At 41.2% G+C, this 22999-nt stretch overlaps 1 protein-coding gene across 3 annotated transcripts in view; it reads right to left on the bottom strand.

Annotated features, from left to right (window-relative positions):
* Positions 1-6173: 6173 nt before the first annotated feature.
* Positions 6174-22999, bottom strand: part of Stxbp6 (syntaxin binding protein 6) — a 247991-nt gene continuing 231165 nt past the window's right edge. For all 3 annotated transcript variants that reach the window (XM_060368316.1, XM_060368317.1, XM_021652412.2), the window contains 2 exons: positions 15288-15445; positions 6174-9421 (listed from right to left, as the gene is read on the bottom strand). In XM_060368316.1, coding sequence (XP_060224299.1) covers positions 9398-9421; positions 15288-15445 — 182 coding nt within the window. In that variant the 3' untranslated portion in view covers positions 6174-9397. The remainder of the gene's footprint in view (positions 9422-15287; positions 15446-22999) is intronic.

The following is a 22999-nucleotide window of genomic DNA, read 5'->3' as shown; positions in this document are numbered from 1 at the left end:
CTTGGCAGCAGACACAGCATTTGTGAAGGTTTTCAAGTACCAAGGAGCATGACATGCTTGAAGTGGCCATACAGTTATAGTCAGTGAGGATTAAGGTAGCAATTGTGAATGGTCCTGGTTGAATTTAGGAGATACTGGTCTCTAGGTCTAAACAGATCTGGGAGTTTATCTTTGAGCCCCTTCTCTTCCCATCTCTTTATCTCCCCTCCCTTCCCTTCATGTCCCCTCTTATCTCCTATCTTTCCTATCTTTTCTTCCATTTCTTCCTCTGCTTTATTTCACAGAATCAGAGATAAAATGGAGCATGCATGAAGGAGCACAGTGGGCAGAATATGGACCATACTCCTTTTCAATGTCCTCAGATTTTCTTCTGCTCTGTCTGGGGGTGAGAGGCATATAATGGACCCTGAGGGGGGAGGGCGGCTCCCCAACATAGAGGCTCATGGGGAGACACAGAAATGAGAACATGGGGTTAGGGCTGTCCTTGGCTCAGCCTTAAGATTGAAGGAAGGCACATATCACTTCCAATCGTTTTTCCTATTGTTTTCAACAGAAAAGTGAGGTCAGATTGGGGCCCTCAAGGAGAAACTTAGTTGGCTTTAGCCTTATCATTTTCCATGGAGATAACAGTGCGGTACTCATGGGGGGTTCATGAAGAGAGCTGAGCCTTTCATTGATCCTTGGGTTATATTCTATCAAAACCTGACTCTTAGATAACTTATTAACCACTTTCTCTTTCCCTTTTACTTAGTGAATTTCCAGACTTGGCTTTCCTGTTATCTAATGTTAGAACACTAATGTCAGGACCAAGAGGGGGTGAATGGGTCTCAGATCAGCTCTTGAACATGAGTATGTAACTTTTCTGAAGGGTTTTGAAACTTTGTGGTTGTTTTTAATGTTTTCTTGGTCGGTAGACATCAGCTTTTCTGTGAGGCTTTTAGGACTCACTAGCTTTACCAGTAGTCTAGGGTCTAATGCTTCCAAAGTGAGCTGTGCAATGCAGTACCTTGACCTTGGGGATGTTCCGAACATTTGCCCTCAGGAATGACTGGTCAGCTGTCTCCTTTCATGTGCAATTCAGAACTATGACCTATTGTTGCTGTTTCACAGTCCATAATGGCAAGTATTCGTGTGGGATCCTTATTTTCCTTTAGATGAAGGAAAAAAAATTTGGTACCACCCACTGCTACTAGGATGGGCCAATTGGAACAGAGGTGGTGGTACAGACAACAATCCCTTGGATACTGGGTGAGAACAGTAAAGGCTAGGGTTTGAAAAATCCACACCTCAATGGCAACATGTACTCTTAATAGCTCCACCACATGCCACTTCTTCTACCAGGCTTGAAGCACACACAGTGGAGATTATTTTACTTTGGGACATTAAGAACCAAATACAGAAAAATTGTAGTTTATCTAAAGACACAGCACTTATGTCAAAGCCAGGAGGTTTTCTGTTAAGGATTCAAATCAACCTTCTTTGTCAAGGAAAATAGTCCCTATTGCTTGCAGTTTGGGAAAAAGTAACATAGTATACTATTTAGAGGGATGAAATTGGCATTTCGGTTGGAGCAGGCCTGCTGTTTTAATTCCTTGGCCACTCTTGTCTGGACAGTTTTTATCTAATGACGCTAGGTTTCCATCTTATAAACAAAGCACTGTAACTGTGTGGAAGTACTATGCTGTCAACACAGCTTTTCTGAGACCATCTTTCAGCTGGACACATCAGATGCTTCCAGGAAGTTGTGCCTTCACTGGTGTATGTGACATCCACTCACTTCCTTTTTGATCCAGGGACTATTTTCACTTTAGTCTAGGTTCAATTTGTAGAGCTAGTGGTTCTTTTAAATAGCCTCAGCGAAGTAGTCTAAGAAGGGTCTTCCCAGCCTTCTTGGAGCCACACAGATGATCATGTAGAAGAGTTTTGAACCAGTTCCTTACCGAGTAGCATGGGTTTCTGCTCAAAGTATGCACAAACTGCTCATTTCACCTCATGGTTGGTGAGCTAGATACAGAGCTGACTTTCAGTTTCATTAATGTAGCCTTTTTGGTTAGTTCTTGCAGAAGGAAGCGCCTCCTAGGCACGTAGGCCAGCTATTTCTCACCTGCTAGAGCTTCTCCCTATGAAATGTATAAGGATCGTAAAAATAGTCAGAGGCTTGGATAACATCTATTCCACATGCCCTGGGCCAGCGTGGACGGAAGGACAATGTGCCCATCCACCAGAGAGCACCACATTCAGCAGCCATTAAAGTCCTGCAGAATCACTGCTTTGGGATCCTTCATAGGAGTGATGTACTCAGAGCCGACAGAGCCTGAGTGCAAATGTGGCAGGCACAGGGCTGTACAAGCCACATCCAAAGCCACATTTCTGACAAAGCCTGTAATAGATTTCAAAGGGATGATTGGAGCTTGCGATTCTGAAATGTTTGTTCCTGTGAGAAACCACAAGGTGGTGCCATGCCCTAACTCACTACACTATAAAGGCAATGGTTTTAATTTTATGGAGGGTTGTGTGTGTGTGTTACAATTATTCTTTCTATTTCCAACCACATTTTCTTCTTTTTTTTTTTATGGTAGTGAGGGTGGAACCTGGACCTCAGAGTAGACAAGCCCTCTACTACCGGGCTACATCCCCAGTTATATCCCTGGACATTCTTTGTCTAAATTAAATGGCTTCGTTAATACTGAACTATTCCAGATTGATGTAAACATATTCAGCAATATTGGGTGTTAACTCCAGACTTGAAAGAGAAAACACACAAAGGGGAGCCTCTGTGCTGTGAACAAAAGACATGCTTATTCTCCAAAGTATATTCTTTGTCTTCAGAAAACCAGAGGAAGACAGAATTGATCTTAAGGCTTCAGCCATGAAGAGGAACGTAGTTATAATTAAACAAATCATTTGGTGCATGTGGCCAGTGTTATATAGATTTGTGATCTCCAGCCTCTGAGCTCATGGCAAAGCATAAAGAAGACATGGCCTTGGTTTTCTTGTTTCTGTGTCAACAGACAAACAATCAAGTACACACAGCCACTGTGATACAATGTCACTGGACAAAGGCTTCATCCATATCCAGGGTTGGCAAGTGATGCCCAGGACTCAAAGAACTAAGAGTGTGCAGCCCCCAACCCCATCTAAGTCTAGATGTGTGACATTTAAACATATGACCCAGTATAGAATGAAAGGAAAAATGTATGTGCTGCAAAATAAATCTTTCCTCCAGCTGAAAGAACCAGTAGCATTTAAAATGCCTAATAGAGGAAGTAGGAGAACAATGGTTATACATATGGCTAAATCATAATCCAGTAGGCCAGACCATGAGCCCTGTTTCTCTACCATATTCCATGGTACCCAATCTGATGGGCCAGACCTTTCAGGTAGTCACCCTGAAGGCCTATGCAGCCTTGTCATGATTCAGCAAACAGAAGAAATGGGCAGGAAACTTGAAGAAAAGGTGTGTTCTGCAGCAACTTCCTCTGACGTAAACTTTCATCTTCGAGGGTGGCAAGACTCAAGATGTTCTGAGGGGATCTGAAGCAGTTTGTTCTGTAGGGAAGCTAAAGGAACAAAACATCTAAAGAGCTCCAGGAAGCCTCTGAAACTTTACCAGACACATGATCTGTCTGTTCTCAAAGGTATATAAATGGTACGGACTGATGAGAGGCACCCTCACGTGACGCGGCCTGCCTAGAAATGGAAGAGACCAGCAAAGCTTTCTGGAAGAAGCTCAGACCAGCTGAACCACATGGACAGCGCTCTTTATAATCTGACCAGCTGTCTGCAGGCTGGCAGTGTGCTCCAGGTCTCCAGCTTTTGTGAGCTGTCACCAATGCTGGGATGGGCTTTGGAGATGTGGCTGTGTTGGAATCACTTCTGCTCCTGTAAGTAACCCCATGCCTATATTTCATGGTTCGCAAAGTAGGACTTTGATAGGAACCTTACTTTGGTCGGCTCTCGGTCACCTATCTGGGATGAGCTCACATTTGCTCACATCATACAAGGAGGAAATGGGAAGTAAAAATCAGATTGGGAAAATCCAGAGCTTTCAGATAAAGCTCAAATGTGAAAATATGTTACAAGTCAAGGCAAACAACTGTACCTATCAGTAACACAGTGTAAGTATACTTTAGAGCTAATATTCTTGGCAGCTTTTACCTGCTGGTTTTAATCTAATAAGCATCTGAGAGAAGCAGGTGCCTCACCATCTGGGGTGTGCAGAAGTTATGTATTTATTTTTTATTAACAAAGTGCGAGATAATCAGGGATAGCAAAACAGAAAATTTAAAAGTAAATGTGAACATTCTAAGAGCTCTACAGTTGGCTTTTAACAGGCAGTCAAGCTGAAGGAATGGCTGTAACCCTTGGGAAGTCCACACTTTACTTCCAGGTGACCTATAGAAAGGCTGAGCTGAAGAGGAGATTAAGAAAGACTAGCAAGAATATTTTGGGCAGATAACACCTTGGTGAAGATTTGAAGACAACTTTTTCATCAGCAAGGCTTGAGTGCATAAAATAATTATATGCTACTATAGTTTGAATTTATAACATTTATAAAAGTTCAGACTGGTGAAGCACTGGCCCAGTATTTGGGTGATACTGGGGGGTGGTAGAACCCTTAGGAGGTCTGCCTCTTGGGATCTGCACGTTACTGAGGGTACACTGTTAAGGGGGCTTTCGGGAGCCCAATCTTATGCTCTGATTGTCATGTCAGCCACAAGATGAGCAGTTTTTACGACTGTGGTGTATTGTCACATAATTGAAACCTAAAGGCATGATCACACAATGGACCTTCCAGGATTATGAGCCAAAGAAACACATCGATCACAGTAGGTATTTGTCAAGTAGGAGACCATAGATTTCTGAGTTTCTAGCGAGAACCAAAGGACAACCTTTCTTTGGACCACCTCTCTGAGGAGTCAGCACTCACGTTCTGAGCAGTGAACTGAGTCTTGCCTGTGCGTGCATGGGGGTTTTAAAGCTTAAGCTACGATACAAAATTAGGAGCTTCATGGATGTGTCTATGCATTTCATTGCACTCTGCTCACGTTCACTCCACTGCCCTCTTGCCCTTTTCTCCTCTGTATATTCATGTGGTAAATCCAGATTCCACGTGAAAAAAAGCATGCAGTATCTGTCTTTCTATTGTCTCCTTTGTTCCCCTCCTAGTAACCCCTTTCTCCCACACATAAGTTCCTCTTCTATTTCTGAGTCATGTGTGTGTGTGTGTGTGTGTGTATATGTATATATATACATATATATATATATATATGTATATATATATACATACACATGTGTATGTCCAGATTCCACATGGGAGAGAAGTGCTGTCCAGTTAGGCAGGTGTCCTTTATCCATGTCGTCCATGTCTTTGTTTCTTGCTGGAAAAAGAGTCCATCAGAGGCATTTCTAATGCTACTGGTGACTGGAAGTACCCTCTCCAGATGAAGCGACCTCATCAACTGGTCATATTAATTCTCTCAAAATCTGAGTTGGTAAATGTATACTTGGTAACAAATAAAGTCACTTTAACAGGATGACAATCTTTGTATATCAAGCAAATGAGCTGTAATTTGGTCCATAAGAGCAGGGTCTTTAATGGCGCTACACTCCAGGTTGTCATTTAACCAAAGTCTATCCCCATTGTTTCTTCTTAGCACAGTGAAGACTCGTAGGCCTCTGAGTCTACCTGCTTCACTGTGTGTAAACTCCACTGCCAAAGTTACTCAGGTCACTTTCCTTGAAAGCCAGTGCGGTGACATTTGCTCTGCCACAGAAATAAGTGGACACCTGGACACAGTCTGATCTAGTCTACCTTATACTTTACCAGGGCTGGAAGCTGTTCTGTTAAAATGATGGGGCATTTGGAGAAAAACTCTTCATCTGAACACGTGTTACTGGATACCAACAGGAAGGTCTGCAGTGATCAGTCTAACTGCTTCCTTCACATGAAAGGAAACAATATCCAACACTTACTCAACACATGTCACACTCTGAGCTTAGCTGCCCTCTCCTTTACACTTCAAGTTTCCCACAATTTCATTAGCGTTTTGGTCTCAGTCCTGAGATTTCCTGTGGGCACACAAGGCTTCCCCATTAGCATAAGAAGTGTGATGCTGTTGGCCTGCTTGGTGGGATTTTATAGGTTTCATAAATAACTGAGAGAAACAAACTTTCACCACAGAGTTAAAATATTTAATGACAAAATTCGAGTTGCTGGAATAGTGAACCAACAGGACAGCTTGTCTCTGAATGAAACAAAAAGGTTAGTCACTGTTATAGAGAGTTTCTGAAAAACCAAGAACAACATACATTAGCAGCATCACAATTCTGAAAATCAGGAGCGAAACCTGTCTTAACTAGTAGCTCTTATTTATGGCATTCTGTAAATGTTTCTACATAAATACATAATCTTTACTAGTCACAATAGTATAAAACAGCTTTCACTATAATTTTAAGCCTAACACATTATCTTACTTTTATCAGACCTTAAAAAAAGTTAGCTACTGATGTTGTTACATTTTACAAATACATTCTTTAAAATGAAACATCAACCTGAATAACTGCATAGTTCCTGGACATTGGTATCTAATCATTTTATCAAAGAATACTACAGCTACATTCCAGAAAGAGGTGGAAACCCTGGCAAGCTCCTTTACTTTATTATACACTGTCAATATCATTTTCAAAGTCCTTCAGAGAAAGATAGCATTCCCAAAATTCATAGTGAAGTGCAGAAATAAAATAAACAAGGTAAGTCGTCTAGCAAAATCAAAAAATGACTTGGTCCCAAATGACAGGAGTCCTTTCAGCAAAGTTCTGTGGGTTAGCCTACATTAGTGTTTCATGTTGCAGCACCTTCCATAAAAGAATAGCAACGAATTTCTGGGGGAGACTGGATCACTGAGGAGGGGCAGCAACTGCTGTCACAGGCCCTATGTCTGCTGAAGGACAAGCAGGATTCACCACAGGCCAAGGTCATGGTGATGGCCTAGAAGCTGACTGATCAGTAGAGGAAGCCCACAAAACTTCAGATGGCTTTTTTTTTTCTAGTTCTGGCTATTTCTAACAAAAGTTAGGTCTAAAATGATCAGCAGGGAGACTGGAGAGAGGGCAGGTAGAGGGCACTTACATTGTAGACAGTGCCTGTAAGAATTGTGCTGAGGAGGAAGGCCCAGCTTTCACAGTGCGCACCTGACCTCAGCCCCTGCCCCTTCAGAAGCGCTTCCCCAACGCTGTTGCCCAGTGTCAGAGCAATTTTATTGTGGAGTTGTTGGGGGGAGATAAACTGTTCCTCTCAACTTTTTATACCAACTCCCTGAAACCAGATCGGAAGACAAGTATGTGAGTTTTCTGAGCTAAAGTCTACAAATGAAACCAGTTGGTGTTATCTGGGGGCTCTTTACTTTTATTTTTTATTTTTTTTTTGAAATCAGATAGTTCCAATAGCCAGCAGATGTCATGTTCCTGGCTTCTTTAAACATTTAGGACACCAAAAGAAAAGCATAAGATGTAGTAAACATCTACTGCCCCCTATAGATATTATATAGATTTTCACCTGGATTATCTGCCTGAGGATTCACCAACCTGTTTGCGACAAATCCCATCGTCCTAATATTTTACCTATAGTATTCCATGGACAATGTGTTCTTTTGTCAGGGATGGGTTCTTAGGAGAACTTAAGCTATTTAAATCAGCATTAGTAACCTAAAGTCATCTTATGCTGCTACATTACAGACTATAATCACACACAGACAGGTGACTCAGTAGATAGCAAAAAACGAAAGGGGTCCTGAAGACCCAGGCATCTGAAAATTCCATGCATTGCAGTGAATGACTGGCAAGTGTAGTCTGCCTCATTGCTTTATAAGGAATAAGCGTGTGTGTGTGTGTGTGTGTGTGTGCGCGCGCGCGCGCGCGCGCGCACGCGTGCGTGTGTACGTAATTTATGTTTAGTTTTTAACCCTCCAGAAAACAAAACTTCTACAGTCTAAGCACAGTGTGACCTTGAACAACACATATTCCAAAGGTCTGGAGGAGACTGTTCAATCTGACAGCAGTGTAAAGGCTTTTAAGCAGCTGCCTGTATCAGGCCAGGCAACTTGAAATTGACAAGTATGTCATCTGTCACAAAGCACATGTTAAACGACACAAAATAAACTGAAAACAACAATACCGACACCTCCAAAACCTAGATACCAAGACACTAAAGGGTCTTTCCCAAGGGGAATGTAAGAATGTCTCTAAATTTGGGCATAGCTTTGTAAAAAGGGGGAAAAATAAAGTAGAATCTTTTCATATTATAGTGTACATAGACTTTTATCTAGACAAATTGTTATTTTTATTTGACTTTATTTATTAATGTTGTTGTTGTTGTTCTATGTATGTGTTTATATGGTGTGCACATGTATGCCAGAACACAGACGTGGAGGTTAGAGGTTCACTCTGGAGTCTGGTTACCAGGTTTATGCTATAGGCACCTTCATCCACTGAGCCACTTCACTGACCCTAGATAAATTATTTTTTGTTAGAAATATAACTCCCCCCTATGTCAACTTCTATAATTTGGGACAATGACAAAAAACAGAAACACCCATAAAGACACAGAGATTTTAAAGTAGGTTTTTCTGTAGGTCTGTACATTAAATTTTATCCTTCATATGATAATTCCAACTACTCAGACTGGAAAGAAGGAGCAGAAGTGTTTGTGCTTCAGCCAAAGTAGATTTCTATTTGTGTTTCTGATTTGTTTTGTGAATGCTTGTGATGGTTCATGCAATAAGATTAATAAGCAAAGAACAAAATCCAACGCTGTTATTCCCTTGATGAATCCATGTGATTTCTGTAGTACAGAGTTAAGTCTCAGGGTACTGAATTTTAACTTTGCTTTTCAGATTAAGAGAACTAGGAGAGTAAGTGAAACCCCTGTTTGACTTTTATTTATACCCAGGACCATCATCTGATGGCACCACATGGAACTGTTTGTTGCTTAGTTTCTGAGAGAAGAAAAAAACAAACTTTGCTAGTATAGACCTGGCTCATTATTTGGTCTGAATTTCATATTCAAACTACAAAAACAATTTTCTTTCAAAAGGAAAGTACATACACACACACACACACACACATACACACACACACACACTGAAAAAAAAATAAAAATGAAGTTGATGCTATTGCAGCATTCCGTAGCAAGATCTGGAAATGTATACACACAACGTGTTGTCATTCACATTAACATCTGAAGATGAAAAGCCAAAACCCACCAATGTCCTTATATCAGAAAACCAACCAAACTAAACAACAACAACAACAAAGAAGCAGCGGTCTAGAATTCTTGTAATGACTGCTGAACAAACTCCGCCATTTTCTTTAGAGGTTCACCAGGACAGGCAGTTTCTCAACATTTGTGCTTCATGGCAAGCTAAGGAGAGAGAGGGAGAGGGATGATAAAAATGAGACCTTGTTAACAGGGAGCTCTCGCTCGTTTCCCTTCCCACATCCAGGATGACAGATTCCGTGCTTGGTGCTCACCACCGTTCTGATCCACGGTGGCTCCTGGTGGATGTGCAGCACTTCCTCAAATAGTTTACAGGGCTATATGCCTCTTCTTTTACGTCAACTTTGTTAGTATATGTGTCTGCTGGCGGAGGATGCTGTGTGGTGTTCTTTCATCTCACTAAAGGAATGATGGAAACAAAATACAAAGGCCAGCAAGAGTCTTGCACCAGGGACAGGTGGATATCCAGGCGCTGGTTATGTCAGGAAGAACCCTCCAAAGGTACATGTAGAGGGCTTCTCCACTCCACCTGGTTCCCAAATAATCGAGACAGAGAATTCTTGGATTTGTAAGAAGTCTTAAAGCACACTAGCTGGATAGGCACCAACCCTCTAAGCTATTTTTCTATTTCCCAGCTCACACTCCAAGTGACTTGCCCTAATAGAGCCTGCTCGGGTTGTTCTGTTCCATTAGGCCAACATTCATGGCCACGTCCTTACGGTCAACAGTGCCCATTGCAACTCCCTTCTCTCCATCTTCCTCTACTCCTGCTACATCTTCTTCTTTCTCTTCATGTCCTTGTGGTCCCTCTCTGCTCCTAAGCCTGAAAACCTAAGCACTGCCTCCTCTCTTTTGCCCAATTACAGGCTTCTAGCTATTTTATCAAATAATTAATTTTAAATTAGATACAGCAAAGTCTACACAACAAAGACCCATATACATGAGTAGTTCTCATCTAGGTGGCAACCAGATCTTGGGGGTCAGTAATTAGCATTAGAATACATAGCAGGAGACCAACCCTCATACATCCCATAATGTATGAAAACAACAGCATTTAGCAAGACAATCTAAAATAATCTATAAAATATCCATTTTGGATTTTCAATCAGTTCCAAAGTTCCTGGCAATTAAATTGTCTTATTGAGTAGGGATGGGTAATAGACCTTAACCTCCAAATACTGGTGCTCTGCCTCCTCCTGGAATATGCCAATAATCCATCTTTCTAGCAGTGTCATCTTGGTGGCCACAAGAGAAAGCTTAGAACCCTGAGCTCCTACTGGGAAAACAGGACCAATATTTCTGCATGTAAAAAAGGATGGCTGGCCATTGTCCTGGCTATTCTCTACATGGAAAACGTTAGCTAAAAGTCTTGGTAACATGTATGGTAGTGTCAGTGAGGATCTCCTCAGACCTCCTGCTAGCTGATTTTGATAGTCAACTGTCAGATGCAGAGTTTGTGAGTTCTGAGTTAATTTTGCTATACTGAGTGCTAATGCTTTTTTTCCCCTCCCCAACAACTCTGGTAATTCCTAATAACTCCTGACATTAAAAGCGTTTAGCTGTAGACACAGTGAAATGATAGAGATAGACCTCTGCTTCAGACTTACCCTAGTCTTCAGCTACATTCTGGACCCCTTACTGTAGGGCCTATATTTTTGTTCTGCTTCAAGTTTTCATGTATTATTTAACAATGAAGGCCATCAAATAAATACAGAACTGTTAAGTGTCGTGCATAATGAATACCAAACATAAATATTTGATCAAGGCTACTGTCTTGGTATTCATTGAGCTATTAGCTTTCCACTAACGGGGCTTGTGCTAGTTTACATATAGCCACTAATCTTCAGGAAGTAGCTCAAATCAGACCCTGTGCCATGGCCACCTGTAATTTGTAGAAATACATTTGGATAGGACAATTTGCTATTTAAGTCTTGTTATAGGCCAAATATTTATCTTTGCAAAAATCATGTGCCAGAACCTAACTGTTATGAGATGGCATTAGGAGACAGTCATGGCAGGTGACTGAATCAGAAGAGCAGAGTCCTTGGAATGAATTAGAGACTCTTCCCCTTTTCACTATGATAGGACTCTCTTAGGGGTCACAGTAGGTGAATCCGAAAGTAAGTGAATCAGAAATCAGTCCCTCACCAGGCATGGAATCTAGCATCTTGACCTTAGATTTCTTTGTGAGAAATAAATTTTTGTTTATCAACTATCAGGTGTTTTTAAAATTTTTTTCATTGTTGTTTATGTGTTTACTTTGAGTTAGCCTGCACAGACTAATAACAGCTATTTTAGCAAGAAGTGGTAATACCCTCGTTTAGAAAAGTATCTGGGAATAAAGGGTTTTAATATTAAGAGTAGAAAGAGAACTAGACTAAACAAGATTAGGAACCAGATTATACACACTTGATGTGAGACCCTGAGCTCCAAAGAATTCCATGCCTTCCCATTGTTTTCCATGCCTGTAAAATTGCCACAGACTAACTCAGGTGCTTGTTTACTTAGTGAATATTTCACAGAAACCCCCTATCCATGATTTGTAAGCTATTCTATATAATAATGATGACAAATAAATACTGATGAGAGGGACATTCTTTAAGAGGCCCGTGTCTCTTCCCTTCTGGCCTGGAGGCCCAAACGGAACAAATTGAACTGCAGCAGCGCAAACAATAGAATGGAGAGACAAGACAGACATAGAGAGAGGGGATAGAGGAGAAAGGGAGAGGAGAGGAGAGGAGAGAGAGAGAAAGAGAGAGAGGAAGAGAGAGAGAGAGGTAGAGAGAGAGAGAGAGGGAAAGAAGAGAGTTACCCCAGAGGGGTAATGCCTGTTGACATCCCTTCCCCTGCAAATGTCGGCTGGTACAGAAGAGGCCAGATCAACTCTCCTTACTGTGAGAAATGTCATTTGAGGATGCCTAGTGTGGGTAATGCTCTTGCCTGCTGACTCACCGCCCGTGGTGGGCTGTGAAAACCTGGAGCACACTGCGACCTTGAATTTTTGGGGCAGGGGAAACTGTGCAAGGCTGCTTCTGTCGTGAGTTGCTCTTTCCTGATGGCTGGGACTGTGCCAAACCCACAACTCAGGAGGGAACAACACTTCCTCATAACAGGCTAACCAAAGCTGGGGTGAGGAGGGTGCTGGGACAGGAGAGGATTGTCTCCCTCTCTGCTCTAGAGGGCACCAGCACCCATGTAGCTGGAGGATGAGGTTGTATAAAAGATCTGTTCATTCTTGGATCTGGGTCATTGCAGGGGTTCTGGGGAAAAATTAGAAGAACAAGATTGTTTTCTACTTGTAATCTGGAAAGACAGGGCAAACTTTCCATCAGACTTCCTTGTCCTCAGAGAACCTCACCTGGGATGACTGTTCTCAGCCATGTGCACTGTGTTTTTCTCTTGTAAACACAGCCCACTCTTTATGAGTCAACAGGCTACACACTTCTGTGTCAGGGTGGTAGGGGGTGGGTAGAATGCCTCTATTCACCTCAGAACCCTCTTCTCACCAGCTGGCCTGGGTGGGGCTTGGTCAGTGAAATGACATCTTCATGGTAAGCCTATACCAATGGTGCCAAATCAGCAGTTCTAGTCCCCAGGAAAGCAGCCACACCTTATCTAAAGAGGTCGACCTGCCCTGCTCACTAGGAACACTGCTGAGGCTAGTAATTCATCAGCATGTACTTCAGTTCTAGAAGACTATAAGCCTCGCTCTGACACCATATTACCCTCCCTCATACATGCTCACTCAGGGGCCGTACAGTGTCTCTTCTTCCCTGGGAACAACTTCCAGAGGGGAAAGCAATTAAAATGTAAACTTCTCTTGCCTAATCCATCTGCACTAAGAACAGAAAACTGCCCTGCATGATTAGAGCTGGAGCACCCCTGCTTTTGATGGTTTCCTCGACTTCCGGTCTCACAGACAGTTTTAAGAATTGCTCTCTGTTCAGATACTGGAAACTTTCCACTGCCTTCTCTTCTGAGTCTGGATCACATAATATTCATCTTCATTCTTTTTTTTTTTTAATTGCTGTTTTGAAGATTCTCAGTCATCTGTAATAATTCTCCAGCCTCATTACTGAGCTCCTTATGTGACCAAATGGAACAGGCTCATCACAAGCTATGTTGATTGAAATAACTCATAAACAATTTAGATTTGTGTGCATGCTGCTCAGCACCCGAGGATATGTTATCAATGAGGTAATATTATCAATGAATTGCTTCTTTATAACTTCTTTAGAACTGTTCTGAGTCAGCCAGATGGTAAATGACAGAGCTGGGCTCAAACATAAGAAGTTAACTACTATTCCCCAGCCATTCAGCAAACTTGACCACAGTGTCAAGGAAATAGTAGCAAACGCCAAGAACTTGGCTGTTTGTATAAGCCCTGGTGAGAAGGACGTCCATGTGGACGACATCCAGGTATTGTCTACTCACATAGGAAGAACAATTCCACAGCTTCCTTGGTAACATGGTTGGTGGTTTAATCATTAGCTTAAACTCTTTTAGCAGAGTTTTATCAGTGCAGCATTGATTGCTCAATTCTGTGGGAAGGGAAGAGAGATAATTGTCTGGACTACCCACCCTTTGCAAACTTTAGGACAGATGTTAAGTTACTTTCTTTGGCTTTTCCTTTCCCAACTCAACACTAAGAGTTTCTCCCCAGATTTCTACTGTCCATATCCCACTTAAACACTCTAAGTTGCTTTTTATATCAGTTCATCTGGACCTGGAATCTCCCGCCTTTCCATGCCATCGTCTCCTCCTACCAAAGCTTCAGGGAAGCATGTGTCTGGGTTTACTCCCTACGTCACAGCGCAAACATGTGAGAACCTGATGCCAGCTTGTCTGTGGCATTCTCAAACAGACTTGGTTAGTTTTTCAAGGACCTCTACCTGGGTCTCTGAGCAAGTAGCACACTAAGACCCTGTCGTCATAGAGAGTCATTGAGACACTTAGACAGGTCTATATAAAAACAATCATGGAGGAAAGCCAGAAGAAGCATCTGCCAGGAGCCAGTCTCCTAAAATGCTTGTTTGTGAGCCTTGGAGAAGCATCTTCTGCCCTGTAGAACATATTTTTCTCATTGCTTCTTGGTTGCCCATTCTTGTTTCCTCAGCAGAAGTGGAGAATTCTGTCGAGGCTAATTGAGTTATTCTTCTTCAAAGATCAACTAAAAACTCTGAAGGTACAGATATTGAGCCTGACAGGCTAATATGTCACCAGTAGAAATGGTTCCCAGAAACTTTAATTCAAATAACCAGCTAGAAACAAACTAGTCTTTGACCTGAAGTACAGGTGCAGTAATCAATCTCCTTACCAGCTGCCCAGTGGACCTCCTTTATCCTTTGGTTATGATTGCCTTAGATAGGAGCTGCCAGTACATAGTTCTTTTCCCTTCGGCAAGGCAGTCCTCAGCAAAAGTATGAGCATGAATGCTAAGTATCCCCTGTTCTCTGAGTTCAGGGACAAGAGATAATCTTGCTGCACCTCTGTTCAAAATTAGAGATTCAGACAGAGGTTTTGAATCAACAACCTCCAGCTACTTTCAAAGGAAAACTAGCCTTGAGACCAGGGATTGCTTCATGTCTGGTAAAGAGACACATGACACATGATGACAGATACAGAGTAAGAAATGGACAGAGCACAAAGGACACTGGAGAAGCCTCAGCTCCACCATAATTCTTTCAATTGTAGCCAAGAACAGGGATATATCGGGAGACCAGATCTCATTTCTCCCTTTTTCTGTGACCTGAACTTGAACCCTTTTATTTGGGGCAGTAGTTAAAGATTTTCTTTGTTACCTGAATATCTAAAAGCCAGGAAGTCAGAGAATGAGATAAGAACAAAAACCATGCATAGGGAGAAAAACTTCAAGTCTCTAGTAATTAGGAAATGGCCCACCAGAAGGAATATGAAATATTACTTGATTTTCCCCTCACCACAGGAACAGTTTCTGGATGCTATGATCTCTGAAAATCTAGCATGGAGACCCTGCTTTCTGCTGGCTCACCTTGTATGCAGTTTCTGCAAACTGCTGGGCACTGTTCTTCATGTCTTCTGTCTTCTCCTCTGCTCGGCCTAACCGTTCCCCACGCTCATTCAAGGCCTGGCTTGCCTTCTGTACCGCACTGGTCACACTATCAGCTGCTGAATGGAGGATGCTGTTTCCTGCAAAGAGTGCAAGAGTGTCAAGAGCTAGCTTGGCTAACCCCCAGTGACAGATCCCACATTATGGAAAGGCCAATGGTGGGTAGAGCCAGAAGACAAGTTTACGTTGCTTTTAGGTAATTCATTCACTTGTAGGAAGAAAGCCAACAGGTCTTGCACAGGACCAGGGCAAATCATGCCATCTTCTCTCCACTCCACCATCATCCATTCTGCTTGGGGAGGCTCAGAAACATGGGGCCCACCGGGATTTAAGACTTACTTGCATAGGTGAATGGGAACCCTGACAAATTCACAAAATTAGGCAAGTTTATTGAGACATATTCAGATCTTACGCACATTCCCATTAATTATATAATTTATTTATTACATTTGTTTATTCTCTGTGTGTCTGTCTGTCTGTCTGTCTGTCTGTCTCTCTCTCTCTATTTAGGTCAGAGGATAACTTCTGGTTCTTTCCTTGTACCATGTGAGTCCCAGCAACTGAGATTAGTTAACTTGGTAGCAAGTACTTTACCTGCTGAGCCACCTCACTGCTTCATTTATTTTTTGAGACAAGTGTCTCCCTCTGCAGTCTAGGCTACGCTGGGCTTCTGTCTTTCTGTCTTTGCCCTTCAAAGTGTTCAGTTTCCAGGCATGAATTCCATGTTCAATGAAACGCATGTTTTTGTTTGTTTGTTTGTTTGTTTGTTTTTTTCCCTTCCAGTCTGAGGGACTGAATCTAAGGCCTCGCAAATGCTAGGCAAACCGTATACCATTGGCTGTATCCTCAGCTCTTTGATTTGTTTTAATCTGAAGTTTAGGGACAATAATCACCAGATAAATGGAGCCATAGGATTTTCAAGATATAATGTTCTATATCCCTTCCCCTTCATTTTATCTTTCATCTAGCAACTAAGCCACACTCCTATTGTATGGCTAGAGCTATAATTCCCCAATGAGGTTTTATTTATTTATTTAAACATTTCATTTTTTTCACAGTTTTTTCATTATATTTCCCTATTGAAGCCTCCTCCCTTGACTCCTCTCAGTCCTGCCACCCTCTCTTTTCCCCTCTATCCTCTTTTTCTAGTCTACTGAAAGGGGGAGTTCTCTTTCTTTGCCATCTGCCCATAGCCATCAAGTCTCATCAGGAATGCTTGGATCCTTTTCTTTTGTGGCCTGGTAAAGCTGCACTGCCAGGGGCAAATGATCAAAGAGCAGGCAGACCCTACTCCATTTACCTACATTGAGACTGAGCTGCCAATCGGCTATATCTGTGCAGGGTGTCTAGGTCCTCTCCATTCATGGTCTTTGGTTGGTGCATCAGTCTCTGAAGGAATCCCTGGGCTCAGAGGTTTTAGCTTTGTTGGTCTCCTTGTGAGCCTCCTGTCCTTCTATCCACCCCCTCTTCTTCCATAAGACTCCCTGCACTCTGCCCAGAGTTTGGCTGTGAGTCTCAGCATCTGCTTCAATCCCCTGTTGGGTGGAGCCTTTCAGAGGACCCTCCCCAAAAAGATTTTAAATTCAAAGGGGATGTTATGGCTTCCAAACTCCAACCCGGTACTATGGCTTGGATGGTCAGGCTCCCTTTTGTGAGTTCTGCAATATGAAAAGCAGAGCCACAGTGCTGTATGTAGCTTGTAGATAGGAAACCATCACAGAAACTGGCCTCTGAACAAATTTAGCATTTGCAAATTCAGGAATGACACCAAAGAAAGTAGAAGCCAGTCACTCTCAAAAGGTCATGTATCCTTGATATTCTACTTCCCAAGACAGGCAGTATGACTTGGTGAAGAATTTGCAGGCTCATTAGCCACTGAGGACAAGCATGTGGCCAAATGACAACCTCAAGAACTTTATAGCTATATTTTGTTAACATTAAATGGCATTTTATATAAGTTTATGTCTTTGAATAAGTTGATTACATCATTTTACTTTATACCTAGGATGGATACTTCTAGCCACAGATAGCTTTTAATAGAAATATAATTTCTGGGGCTGGAGAGACAGCTCAGAAGTTAAGAACATTGTCTGCTCCTCCAGCAGTCCTGAGTTCAGTTTCCAGCAACCACATGTTGGCTCATAGCCATCTATAAATGAGACCTAGTGCCTCTTCTGGTGTTCAGGCATACATGTAGCCAGAACACTGTATACATAGTAAATAAACAAATCTTTTTAAAAAATGTAATTTCCACTAGTTTCAGCTACAAAGGCTTCCCATTTTCTCCTTTGTGGAAAAAAATCTCAGGCAAAGAGTGTCTGATGCAGAGGCAGCACCTAAGAAATCACTTTCCATTTTTCAAGGGCTTAGCGCGCACACACACACACACACACACACACACGTATGTGATTAGGGTTCACTAAAGTTACAAGTTGCAGCTAGTCCCACATAGACATATATGCATATATTTATCTGTATGTATACCCACAGTGAGTACAGGGCTGAAAAAAAACAGCACCCCAGGAAAATCTGAGGTCAGACCCAATTGCTTCCTTCACTGTGGGGTTTCCTCTCCACTGGGAAACCCAGTCTCTGGTGTTTTTGGGTCCACAGTTCTGTCTAGGACAGTGTGTAGCACTCGCAGGTGTGTGGCTAAGGGCTGGCAACTGAGCACCTGCTGAAACCCCTGGGTTCTTTTCAGGGGAGGGGGTACAGGTTGGCTGGGTAACCTGAGGTTGGTCAGACCCAATTGCTTCCTTCACTGTGGGGTTTCCTCTCCACTGGAAAACCCAGTCTCTGGTGTTGTGGGGCCCACAGCTTAGTCTGAGATGGTGATCAGAACACGTAGGCGTGTGGCTTTGGACTGGCAACCAAGCACCTGTAGGGAACCTGTGAACTTTTATTTTGGTCCCAGAGATGGGACAAATTGCTTCCCACACCATGGGGTTTCCTCTCACCAAGGGAACACAATCGCTGTTGTTTTGGGGCCCATAGTTCGGTCTGTTTGTCACTGTGCAGTCACTGTAGCCCTGCTGATCAGAGAATGTGCTCTCCGTGCCACCACTTTGGATCCTCCCATGTACCCCATCTTTTAATTGGATCATTTCATTTGATGATATTTAATTTCTTAAGTTCTTTGTATATTTTGGATATGGCTCTTTGTTTGAAGATCTTTTCCCAATCTGTAGGCTGCTGTTTTGTTCTAGTGACAGTGTCTTTTGACTTACAGAAGCTTTGCAGTTTCATGAGATCCCATTTTTTAAAGATTTATTTATTATTTATACAGTATTCTGCCTGCATGTGTGCCTGCATGTCAGAAGAGGGCCCCAGATCTCATTATAGATAGTTGTGAGCCACCATGTGGTTGCTGGGAATTGAACTCAGGACCTTTAGAAGAAGAGCTAGTGCTCTTAACCTCTGAGCCATCCCTCCAACCCGAGAGAGAGATCCCATTTATTAATCTCAGAGTCAGTGCTGTTGGTGTTCTGTTCAGGAAGTTCTCTCCTATGCCAATGAGTTCTAGACTTTTCTCCACTTTGTCTTCTAATAGATTTAAGAGTCTCTGGCTTTATGTCAAGGTCTTTGATTCACTTGGACTTTAGTTTTGTGCAGGGTGGTAAGTATGGGTCTATTTGCATTTTTCTACATGTAGACATCCAGTTAGACCAGCATCTTTGTTGAAGATGCCTTTTTTATTTCTGTTGTATGATTTTGGCTTCTTTGTTGAAAATCAAGTACCCCTAAGAGGTGTGGGTTTATTTCTGGGTCTTCAGTTAGGTTCTGGCTATTCTGGGTCTTTGATTTTCTTTTTTCTTTTCTTTCTTTCTTTCTTTTTTTTTTTTTTTTTTGTCTTTTACTTTTCAACATGAAGTTAACAGTTGCTTTTTCCAGGTATGTAAAGAATTGTGTTGGAATTTTGATGGGAATTGTACGGAATCTATAGATTGCTTTTGGCTGGATGGGCATTTTTACTACTAATCCATGAGCATGGGAGATCTTTCCATCTTCTAAAATTTTCTTCAATTTTTTTCTTCAAATACTTGAACTTTTTGTCATACAGGTCTTTCAATTGCTTGGTTAGAATTACACCAAGATAGTTTACATTATTTATGGCTATTGTGAAGGGTTGTTATCCTAATTTCTTTCTCAGACCTTTTGTTGCTTGTATAAAGGAGGGCTACTGACTGTTTTGAGTTAACTTTGTATCCAGACACTTTGCTGAAGGTGTTTATCAGCTTTAAGATTTCTCCGGTAGAATCTTGGGGGTCAGTTATGTATAGTATCATATCATCTGAGAATAGTAATTCCTGCAAAATTTTCTCTCCATTTAACTTGATGTTGGCTATTGGCTTGCTGTATATTTCCGTTATTATGTTTAGGTATGTGCTTTTTATCCCTGATCTCTCCAAGACTTTAAACATGAAAGGGTGTTGGGTACTGTCAAAGGCCTTTTCAGCATCTAATGAGATGATCATGTTTTTTCTTTTTTTTCTTTTCTTTCAGTTTCTTTACATGGTGGATTATGTTGATGGATTTTCTTATAGGGAATCATCCTTGCATTTGTGGAATGAAGCTTAGTTGATCATGGTAGATGATATGTTTGATGTATCTCTGGATTGGGTTTACAAGTATTTTATTGAGTATTTTTGCATCAATGTTCATAAGGGAGATTGGTCGGGAATCTCTTTTTTGTTGGGTCTTTGTGTGGTTTAGGTATCAAGGTGACTGTGGCTTCATAGAATGAGTTTGGTAATATTCATTTTGTTTGTATTTTGTGGAATAGTTTGATGAATATTGGTATTAGTTCTTCTTTCAAAGTCTGGTAGAATTCTGTGCCAAAGTCATCTGTCTCTGGACTCCTTTTGTTTGCAGGGCTTTTGATGACCCCTTCTACTTCTATAGGGGTTATAGTTTTATGTAAATTGTTAACCTAATCTTGATTTAACTTTGGTAATGGTATCTATCAAGAAATTCATGCATTTTATTTAGGTTTTCCAACTTTATGGTATATAGGTTTTTGAAGTACAATCTAATGATTCTTTGGATTCCCTCAGTGACTGTTGTTGTATCACCCCTTTCATCTGATTTTATTAATTTGGATATTGTCCCTCTGTCTTTTAGTAAGTTTGGCTAAGGGTTTACCTATTTTGATTTATTCAAAAAAACAGCTCTTGGTTTTGTTGATTCTCTTTGTTTCTATGTTATTGATTTCAGCCCCGAGTTTGATTATTTCCTGTTACCGAATTCTCTTGGGTTTGTTTGCTTTCTTTTTCTCTAGAGTTTTTAGGTGAGCTGATTAGTTACTAGTATGAGCTCTCCCACTTTCTTTAGGGAGGCATGTAGCACTATGGACTTTCCTCTTAGCACAGTTTTCATTGTGTCCCATAAATTTGCATATGTTATGCCTTCATTTTCACTGAATTCTAGAAAGTCCAGCATTTCTTTAAGTACAGAGTTATTCAGTTTTCCTGAGTTTGTAGGGATTCTTTTGTTTCTGCTGTTTGTTGAAGTCAGCTTTAATCCACAGTAGTATGATAGGATGCAAGGTGTTATTTCAATTTTCTTGTACTTGTTGAGGTTTTCTTTGTGTATGGTCAATTTTGGAGAGGGTTCCATGAGATGCTGAGAAGAAGGTATATTTTTTCCTGTTTGGATGAAATGTTCTATAGATATCTTTTAGGTCCAATTGACTCATAACCTCAGTTAGTTTTGTTTTTTCTCTGTTTTAGTTTCCATCTCAATGATCTGTCCATTGGTGAGAGAGGTGTGTTGAAATCTCCTACTATTAACGTGTGGGGTTCAATGTGTGATTTACATTTTAGTAACGTGTAATGTGAGTGCCTTTGCATTTGGGGCACATATGCTCAAAACTGAGAAGTCATCTTGGTTGATTTTTCCTTTGAGGAGTATGAACTGCCTTCCCCCACCTCTTTTGATTAATTTTGACTGAAAGTCTATTTAATCAGATATTAGAGTAGCTACTCCAGCTTGTTTCATATGTTCATTTGCTTGGAAAATCTTTTTCCAGCCCTTTATTCTGAGGTAATGGCCATCGTTCTTGCTGAGGTTGTTTTTTGTATAGAAGAGAATGATAGGACCTGTTTATACATCCATTCTGTTAGCCTGTATCTTGTTATTGGGGAGTTAAGGCCATTGATATTGAGAGATACTAATAATCAGTGTTTGTTAATTTCTGCTATTTTTGTGTTGGGATTGGTAGAATATGTGTGTGTGTGTGTGTGTGTGTGTGTGTGTGCTTTTTTTCTTTTGTTTCTGTGGCTCTGGGGTTTTTGTTTCCTTTTTTTTTTCCTGGGTGTGGTTAGCCTCCTTGGTTTGGAATTTTCCTTCTAGTATCTTCTATAGGACTGGGTTTGTGGCTACATACTGCTTAAACTTGGTTTTCTTACAGAATATCTTGTTTTCTCCACCTATGGTGATTAGAAGTTTTGCTGGGTATAGTAGTCTGAGTTGACATCTGTGCTATCTTAGTGTCAGCAAAGCATATGTCCAGGCCCTTCTGGCTTTCAAAGGCTCTGTTGAGATGTCAGGTATAACTCTGATAGGTTTGCCTTTATATGACTTGGCCTTTTCCCCTTGAAGCTTTTAATATTCTTTCTCTTTTCTGTACATTTATGTTTTGATTATTATGTGATGGGAGGATTTTCTATTGTGGTTCAATCTATGTGGTGTTCTGTAGGCTTCTGGTATGTTTATAGGCATTTCTGTCTTTAGGTTGGGAAAGTTTTCTTCTATGATTTTAAAAAAAAATTTTCTGGGCCTTGGAGCTGGCAGCCTTCTTTTTTTATTCTTATTATTCTTAGGTTTTGTCTTTTCATATTGTCCTGGATTTCTTGGATGTTTTGTGCAGGAAATTTTTAGAGTTAACATTTATTTGATGTACTGATTTTCAATTGTATCTTCTACACCTGATATTTTCTCTTCCATCTCTTCTATTCTGTTATTGCTGCTTGTGCCTGTAGTTCCTGTTCTCTTTATTAGGTTTTTCCATCTCCAGGATTGCCTCACATTTTGTTTTCTTTATTGCTTCTATTTCCATTTTTAGGTCTTGGATAGTTTTATTCACTTATTTTCCCTGTTTCATTGTATTTTCTTGTATTTCTTTAAGGGATTTATTCAATTCTTTCACCTGTTTAATTGTATTTTCTTACAGTTCTTTGGGGGATTTATTTTCTTCTTTTAAGGCCTCTATCATTTTCACAACCTCATAATTGTTTCTTGTGCTTCTAGTGTGATAGTATCCTCTGGTCGGATACTGGTAGGATAGCTGGGTTTCTGTGGTGTCATATGGTCCTGTTTTTGTTGCTGGTGTTCTTGCGCTGACCTATAGCCAATTCGTTGACTCTGTTATTAGTGGGCCTGGTGGTCTCTGACAGTAATAGGTAACTGGGACTGTAAGTGGAGTTTATGGTCCCAGGTGGTCCAGTTTTCCTGCTGCTCAGATCAGTTTTCCTGATCTGCTTGGGTCTATGGGCCGCAGATCTGGGTGGGTCCCGGGAAAATGGTGTAGGTCTGGGAACTGCTACTCCCTGATTCATGCTTGTCTCAGAGGCTGCAGTGTCATGATTTTCTTAAAATAAAACTTGTACACAATGCTAGGTAATATCATATCCACT

Source organism: Meriones unguiculatus, chromosome 15 (genome assembly GCF_030254825.1).
Source record: "Meriones unguiculatus strain TT.TT164.6M chromosome 15, Bangor_MerUng_6.1, whole genome shotgun sequence".
In the NCBI taxonomy this organism is placed as follows: domain Eukaryota; kingdom Metazoa; phylum Chordata; class Mammalia; order Rodentia; family Muridae; genus Meriones; species Meriones unguiculatus.
Note: the sequence above shows the minus strand (reverse complement) of the source record. Positions and strands in the feature narration are given on the sequence as shown.